This window comes from Cyprinodon variegatus, unplaced genomic scaffold, assembly GCF_000732505.1.
Source record: "Cyprinodon variegatus isolate N-32 unplaced genomic scaffold, C_variegatus-1.0 Scaffold392, whole genome shotgun sequence".
In the NCBI taxonomy this organism is placed as follows: domain Eukaryota; kingdom Metazoa; phylum Chordata; class Actinopteri; order Cyprinodontiformes; family Cyprinodontidae; genus Cyprinodon; species Cyprinodon variegatus.
Window position 1 is genome coordinate 643,124 of NW_015150845.1, and position 8,892 is coordinate 652,015.

Genomic DNA, 8,892 nt, shown 5'->3' on the forward strand with positions numbered 1-8,892 from the left:
ATCATCAACATAGGCCAATCAGCTAACCAGTATTTTCGCCCCTTCCCAAAATTACTTCAACCGCAGGTTTCCAGCGGAGTCAGGTTATACTTTTATAGCCTGCAATTTGAATTAGGCTAACGACCCCCATTCCAAAGGGGTGGACCCGTACGTCCGTTTCAATTTGGATGTTTTCAAAACAAAAACATGGCTTTGTTGGGCTACTGTATAAAGCCTTGGACTCAACCCTATTCCTGACATTTTGAATTGCTTCCTGGATGGGAAGCGAAACGTCTTCAAACTTGGAAACAAAGTGGGTTGTTTTTTAACTTTTTTGGAATGACTATGACCTGGATGACTGAGAATTTTCACCAGCACAAATCCGTTTATGACTGCTACATCTTTTTGTGTTAAGGAGGAGCGGTGGATGCTGAGCATTTCACACTTCTGAGTGGAGGTAAACCATCCAGGAAATGTGGCATCATGTCCAGTGGAAACCACCTGTTCTTTAGCGAGGACGGTCTACGCATGTTGGTTACAAATGACATGGACCTCTCAAATGCAAGGTACATTAACTTCAAATAATCACCATAAATAGACTTGTATTTCCCTTTTAGTTCTACAGTTTTAAGTAATAATGCTTTATGGTTTCTCAATGCAGGTTTGTTCAGTTCTTCCTCCGTCTCGGATGTGGCAAAGCGGCACCGGACCCTCGTTCTCAGCCTGTGCTGCTGCAGTTCTCTGTGGATGGAGGTCTAACCTGGGGGCTCCTGCAGGAGTTTCTCTTCAGTAATACCAGTAATCAGGCTCGACTGGTGGCCTTGGAGATCCCGCTGCGTGCCAGAACCACAGCTACCCGTCTGCGCTGGTGGCAGCCGTCTGAAAATGGGCATTTTTACAGCCCATGGGTCATAGATCAGGTACATAAAGATAGATATTTCACACGTTTTTTACTTCATTGAGATATTCTACAGATTAAAAATAGCTCTTCCATCTGTAATCTGTTGTAATTTCTCCCGTTTACATTAGGTGGTAGTGGGTGGTAGTGCTAGTGGCTGGGGACCACTCGAAGATGATTTCTCCTCTATCGACGGGCGCTCATGGCTTCTCCACCCTGGCGGAACCCGAATGCCAGTCTGTGGCTCTGACGGGCCTGCGTTCGCATTCATTGAGAAGTCTAACACACGATATGCTGTCACTACTGACATTAGTTTGGGCCAAGATGCTTTCATCCAGTTTGACTTCTCTGCATCCTGCTCTGTCACCAATTCTTGCTACTGTAAGCAAAAGGAAATCACAAGCAAATATGTTTTCATTCTTAAAAACTTAAATCGTGCATATTTTCATGGTAAAGGAAGATGTTAGACAATTAAGAAATATACAGAAGTTTGTTAATATTTTTTAGTCTGTTTGCAAATGAATCTATCATATATTATTAACTATACATGAAGGAATAAAGTTTAAAGAGTTTGTTCTTCTCTCTGCAGCTGTGGAGTTGGAGTATTCTCTGGATTTGGGTCTGAGTTGGCACCCTTTGGTCCGGGACTGCCTGCCTACAAGTCCAGACTGCTCCTCCTACACTTTGCAGCGGATTCTTGTTTCAGATGTCTACAACAAGTGGGGCCGCGTCACTTTGTCTATTCCATCATATGCAAGGTCAGCAAGCTTTGCCAACATGAGCTGATTATAATGCCCAGAATATGGTTGGACTTCGTTGCTGGATATTTCGCACTTTTTCTTCCAGCTTTTACCTAACTATAGTCATATATATTTATATTTATCAAGTTAAGAAATATGTGAAAAAGCATTAAATAAACTTAGCTTTCTATAAATAAAAACCAGAACAGACTGGAAACTCAGAACAATAATAGTTACAATAATATCTACATAATTCTGTCATGATGTTTTTAAGAGATCTGACCCACATGCAGGAAACCACTCAGGGAACCAGAGTAAAAGTTTAACAGGTTTATTGAAATAATCAATAAGGTTGATCCAGGGTAACTCAGAGAGCTGGTGAACCAGAACTGGAAGTGGAAGGGAAGTTCAGAGGTTAGTTCAGGGTCCGTGGGAACTTTGAACAACGTCTTGCAAAAATCAGAGATGAACGGGACTCACGGTGGCAGAAAAAGGTTGTCTTCCCAGAATCCAGTCGTTGTGGGTTTATCCAGAGATTGGGGGGCTCATTGGAGGACGGACAGGTTTTTGGTTTGGTTGGTTCCTTAAAGAGCAATGAAGTGGACTGCCACTTATTTTTCTAAGAGAACTTGAACGGGTCGTGTGGAGATTAATCCCCTGCTCAGTGTGAAGCTCAAAAGAATCCTTCCATGGGGAGAAGGCCAAAAATCCAGTTTGCAGGATTACTTCCTGCCGAAACGGCAAAGACAAAAACAAGGTTAGAACTCAGAGAGACAAAGACTCAGTTTGACTCAGCTAAACTCAGCTTGGCTAGTGTACCCAAAACTGGCAAACACTCTGGCGACGAGGTAGTGACAGTCCACCACTGAAGAGTCCTGAGTAATGAGCACAACCAGCCGCAGGTGTGTGGGAGGACCAACGAGAACAGGGCGCCACCTGGTGGTGTAGGTAGAGAAAACAAAAAAAAAACACAACCCACACACACTGGATTCCTAACAAATACAAACATAATATAATGTTATGGTCCAAATAGTGATCTACTGATCCACTCAGTGGCTAAAAAACTGACAGGGAATCACACAGCAGCTGCATTCAAAAACTGAGAGGCAATTTGGAGCTTTTAGCAATAAATGTTTTATCATTAAACTTACAAAGACTACATGTATAACACATAGCCAGTTTTCTGAACCAGAATAATGCAACTTGAAGGAGAGAGTACTTAATTAAACCACCAACAATAGTCATTTTTATCGTACTACAATGTGTCTTTCATCCTTGTTGCCACCAGACTCTACAATGCGACACTACAACGGCAATAACTTGTGTAATGTATAATGTGCAATTACTGTTTAATACCCTGTGCAATAACCTGTTTCTTTATATTTGATACCCAGTATCAATATATAGATATATAGATAAATACCCATCTATATAAATACCCATATAAATACCCTGTGCAATAACCCTGTTTAATAATCCTTCTTTTAAAAAGAAAAAAAAATTCAGCAGTCATATATATATGTGTGTGTGTGTGTGTGTGTATGGATGCACTGTATATACTGTATGCACCCCAATGCATTTTTTCTTCCTTTGGCACCTTCTTCTTCTCTTTTTTACTATTTGAGCCGATGTAACAAGTGAATTTCTCCACTCTGAGATCAATAAAGTCAATCAATCAATATGTGTAGTACTAAAACCACAGCAAAATACCCAATACACGAAGAGCACAACACGATACAAAGAGGACACAAACTCTTCAACTAAAACCCAAAACTACAAAGACCATGCATATAACCTATTTTTGGTGGATTTATAATGTTTTTCTGTGATTTATCTTTTAGATCTCCAGCCACAAGGTTCCGCTGGTTCCAACAGGCTCCCTTTGATAAGCAGCAGACATGGGCTCTGGATAATCTCTACATTGGTGACGGTTGTCCTGACATGTGTTCTGGACACGGACGCTGCCAACAGAGCTCCTGTGTGTAAGTGACATAAATACATAAGACATATGCATAACTATAAAAAATAGAGTTTGGAAATATTTGGAGTGTTAATACTAGTGTATTTTTGGCCCCGATACCTGGCTGTGCAGTATTGGCCGATACCAATACCATCTGTTTGAAATGGATGTGTGTGTATATATGAAGAACTGCATACTACTTGGACGTAAAATAATTGCCATCATGACTTTGTCAAGCTGCTGCCTACCTTTGTGAAGCAGGAAAAAGACTAAAACAAAGTGAATCCAGTAGAAGTTTTTATTGACTACCTGGAATGGGTGACAGCAGTTGAATAAATATTTGCCTCTCAAAATGGTATCGGTGCCCTATTTGTTCGTACTCGCCGATACCAATACCACCATTTTAGTGCTGGATCGGGGCCCTGCCCGATACTGGTATTGGTGCAACAGTAGTTAATACTAAGGTATATGATTAAAAAAATACACAATCTTTCAGTTCAGTGGTTTGCAAGGCATAAAAAATAAGTCCTAAATAGTTTAAGACTACATTAAGGTGTTAAAAACGATTGTTTTAAAACTGAATGTAAAATTGCCCTTAATAAACAGAATAAAAAAAATTCTGTGCTTTTTTTACTTGCCTTTCTATTTTTCTCTCCAGCCTGCAAAGTTGCCAAATGTTTGCCAATCAATATTTTCATTGTTTAGTTCTTGTTGAAATGTGTCCGTTTCTTTCTAAATTCCCCATCCTTGCCAGATGTGACCCAGAGTGGGGAGGAGAGTACTGTGACGAGCCGGTGCTTCCTCTGCCGTCTCAGCTGAAGGACAGCTTCAGTCGAGCTCCCTCACTCAGTCACTGGCACGTCCTCACCGGTGGGAAGCTCAGCTCTGTGTGTGGAGCTGTGGCTTCTGGAGCTGCCCTGCACTTCAGTGGGGTAGGTCTGCATTTGGCTTTAGATCCAGTCTGAAATAGATTCTGATATTTGTATTATGTAACATTTGTTGGTTTGTTAAATTGCAGAATGTGTACACTGAATTCAATTCAGTTTATTTCTATAGCGCCAATTCACAACACATTTCATCTCAAGGCACTTTACAGTTCACCAGATCATACAGTCAAATTGGTTCAAAGTTTTGTAATAAGGAAAACCAGTTGATTGCATCGACTCATTGTCTCAAATACAATCCCTCACACTAAGCACGCTTGTAGCGACAGTGGAGAGGAAATACTCCCTTTGAACAGGAAGAAACCTCCAGCAGAACCAGGCTCGGTGTGAGCGGCCATCTGCTGAGGCCAACTGGGGTTCAACAGATAGAAGCAGACATAGAAAAAGAAGCAAATATACAAAAAGCATGATAGTAACACTTTAGTACAGAATAGACTATATGAAATACCTTCATTTATCCATTTTTGTTAGGTTACACTTTAGTGCTGTGGTTCGAATAGAAGGCAACATTTTCTCTAAAAAAATGAAAATTCCTGCATTCAAACCTACAAATGTGTTTTTTATAGGAATCAAAAAATGAAAGAAGGTTAAACAGTCAACCATGCAAAAAGATTTAAATTTGAGCTCAAGTAAAATTCATTGTAGATTTTACAATGTGGTTCAGCATAAATGTAGTTTAGACTTGGGTTGCTGTCTGATGTTGGTTTTATTGCAAATATGTTTAAAATGCTTGATTTTTTCTTGGTATTTTACAATCAATGACATTAATGTATTGCAATGGGATATTATTTACACACAGCAGTGTGTAGTGATAACATTTGACTGATTCTTTAAAAATAAATAAGACAAGAGTGCAAAGATTTTCAAGAAGCCTCCAATGAGACCAACAGAGAACAATTTGGCTTAGATGCAAATTATCAAATGTTAGAAGTAGACTCTGTATCTATCATTGTTAATGGAAAACAAAGTGATGGCTGCATTATGCAATGTGGATTCCTCTCTTTTTATAGGGAAGCTGATCAGAGCTCAGGCCAATGTCGTAAGAAAACATTTTAGATGTAGTTAAATATTTGAGACTCGGGGTGGCGATGACGCTCCAGAATGGTAGCAACATTAAATAGCATGAGCCACTGAACAATTAGAGGCTTTAGATCAGAGGATATTCATGTGGAAAAGTGGTGTCATCAAATCAAATCAAATCAAATTTATTTGTATAGCCCTTTACAATAGCCAAATGTTACCCAAAGTGCTTTACAACAAAGCCATAAAAACAATACATAACACATATAAAACATACAAGATACAATTAAAAGTGCTGTAGTGGTGCAGCGCTGCAGGACATTAAAAGCCTTCCAGATCGGGACAAAAATGAATCAGTTTGAACACTTATTTTTGTCTATCATGCAAAATCCCAAATTTACCACTTAATTATTATAAACAAACAAAATGTGAATGTTATAGACAGTTGAAGGACTGCAACACTAATGCCAGATAAAGAATGAGCTGCATTTTATGTTATGTGCTAAACGAAAATCGATTACAGCTCCTTGGATCATTTAAACTATGTCTTAAAGAGCATAACTTTTTGTGGGTTTAGAAATACTCTAGAATGTTGGAATCGGTTCTTTATCGAGCATTTTTTCACTTCACCTCCCACTTTGTTCTTTGCACAGTCTTGTACCCGTCAGCTGGTGACAGTGGACCTAAACCTGACAAATGCAGAGTTCATCCAGTTCTACTTTATGTATGGCTGCATGATCCCTCCCAGCAATCGCAACCAGGGTGTCCTCCTAGAGTACAGCTTGAATGGGGGAATTAACTGGCATTTACTGACAGAGATCTTCTATGATCTCTACACCAAACCTGGGTGAGTCTTGATTCTCTAACATGCCATCCAATGGCATAACTGCATTCACCCCACAAGATCCAACAGGTATAGCAAAACATCCGATTGTCTCCTTGTGCCTTTCTTCTTAGCTTTGTAAATGTGCTACTGCCCCCTGCTGCACGTCAGGAAGGAGTGCGGGTGCGCTGGTGGCAGCCACAGCATGATGGTGCAGACCGAAGCGACTGGGCCCTGGATAACGTCCTGATCGCAGGCTCAGACCCAAGGGCCCAGATCTCTGACACATTCGGAGGGGTGGCTCTGCCTAACCACGAAAGAGCTCCCGCCGATGAAACGTCAGGGAGGTTTGGTCAGCTGAATGAACAGGGAGAAACACCAATAGGTACTCCATGAAAAGGACCTCTGATTGTGGAAAAACAGCTGTTTTATTGTGTGGGTTTCTTATATTTGCCTTATTTGTGTTCTCAGTGAGCGATCATTGGCTTTTCTCTGAGGACTGCTCTGTGCAGCGCTTCTGCAACTCTCCTGATGGGGTGATGGTGTGTGGAAATGCTGATGGTAGAGAAGTTTATGCAGTCACACATGATATTGTTCCAGACAAAGGCTGGGTCATGCAGTTCAAGGTAATTATTAAGCCAATAAAACATCTATTTACTGTGAAAATGTAATTTCTTTTGCATACTTCTTGATGTATTCTAGTTTAAGCTAATTTTCATATGTGTTCCTTTGAGATTGCTGTGGGCTGCAGTGTTCCAGACCGACCGGCTGATCGACAGGTTCACGTTCAGTATTCAGTCGATTTTGGAGTCACATGGAAGTACCTGGTCCCTCAGTGCCTGCCCGCTGACCCCCGCTGTGGTGGTCAGGTGTCCCAGCCTTCAGTCTTCTTCCCTGCTGAGAGCTGGAAAAGGGCAGTCTATCCGCTGCCAGACAGCCTGGCTGAAACGTGAGTTGTCCCACACCAACTATTTCTGCATCGTTTGAACCCAAGGCCTTCTTGTTTGGAGCTATTAATGTATAAATAAGGCATTTCTATGTGATTCACTAAAGCTTGTTCTTGTCTTCAGTGCAGTGCGATTTCGGTTTTACCAGCAGCACTCTGACATTCAGTGGGGGGTAGAGAACCTGTACATCGGGCCGCCTTGCAACAGCCACTGTGGAGGACATGGAGACTGTTTGGATCAGCGCTGCATTTGTGATCCAGGATTCACAGGACCAAACTGTTATGCCAGTTCTGCACTTAAGGTAGCTTATAATCGAATATATGTCACATTTAGAGAAAGAATTAAGCTTAGATATAGTTTACAGTGTAATTTAACACCTAAACGAAAAGTATACATGGTTTTTGAAAGGTTAAAATATGCAAATTTGATCAAAGTTTTGAAATAAAACATTAATGAACAAACAGAGTCATAAATTAGGAATATACCAGAAGAATAGGGATAAAGTTTTAAAGACATGCAGCTTCACTTCCATTAGACTGCTGAATGTTGAATGAAATGGGGAGAAAAAAAAAAGCAATGAATGTTGGAAAAACTGCAAATCATAACTTAAGTCTTGTGTTTACATCTGATCACCATGTTTACATTTTATCACTGCTGCACTTTTGTAATGGAAATGTCTTGAGAGCTGCACTGAACGTAATTTTGTTTTGCATACACTCTGTGTGTACAAAATGACAATAAAGTTTGTCTAAGTCTAAGTATCCAAGGTTTAGAATATCTCACTAATGTATGTTCAATCTATCATACAAAAAAAATGTGTAGGAGTATGGTACAACTGTAAACTACGGCCAACAGGGGGAAGCAGCAAAGAATAGTAATAGTGTAAATAACAATCCATGCGTTAAACCGTCTGAATCATATCGAGAAGTTGTGCAAAACACTAATAATGCACATGACCTTACATGGTAGAGGCTGCATTATGCATTATGCTATTTGCAATAGATTTCTTCAGCAGGAACAGAGACTTTGGTCAGAAAATAGGATGATTGAGGAAGATAAATTCAGGGCAATCTGGGAATAATGGCTTTTAGAGACAGTAATAATGTGTCTGGAATGAAGAAGAAACTAAATGCTATCAAAAGTAAAAGGAGCTTAGATCAAAGTGTGTATAATGCAACCTGTCACGATTATATTAAAGGTCTGACCCCAAGATGCAGAAGACCAAACAGAGAGACCAGGGAAAAGTTTAAACTAGTGCTGTGTCAAACTATTAAAAATTTTAATCACGATTAATCGCATAATATCAACAGTTAACTCAAGATTAATCGCAAATTAATTGCATATTTTATCTTTTTATTTTATTTGGGCATTTTAAAAAATGCAAATGTGCAATAATGTAAAAAAAACTTGCTTATACAATAAGTTTTTTAATTATTATTTTTTTAAAGCACTTTTAAAAAACTAGAATAAAAATATCCTGGTTTAAATTCCGGCCAATAATTATTCAAAAAATTTTTTTTTAAATTACAAAACTACAGAACAGTAAACAGTACTTCAAAGAACTCCATAAAATTAAGTTTT

General features: G+C 39.5%; 1 protein-coding gene across 1 annotated transcript in view; it reads left to right on the forward strand.

Annotated features, from left to right (window-relative positions):
• The window catches only part of reln (reelin), a 245,497-nt gene that overhangs the window by 219,428 nt on the left and 17,177 nt on the right, over positions 1-8,892 (forward strand). The window contains 11 exon segments of the mRNA XM_015387357.1: positions 395-545; positions 641-899; positions 1,009-1,258; positions 1,467-1,635; positions 3,459-3,599; positions 4,332-4,509; positions 6,195-6,388; positions 6,499-6,749; positions 6,836-6,990; positions 7,099-7,313; positions 7,435-7,676. Of these exon segments, the coding sequence (XP_015242843.1) occupies positions 395-545; positions 641-899; positions 1,009-1,258; positions 1,467-1,635; positions 3,459-3,599; positions 4,332-4,509; positions 6,195-6,388; positions 6,499-6,749; positions 6,836-6,990; positions 7,099-7,313; positions 7,435-7,676 (2,205 nt within the window).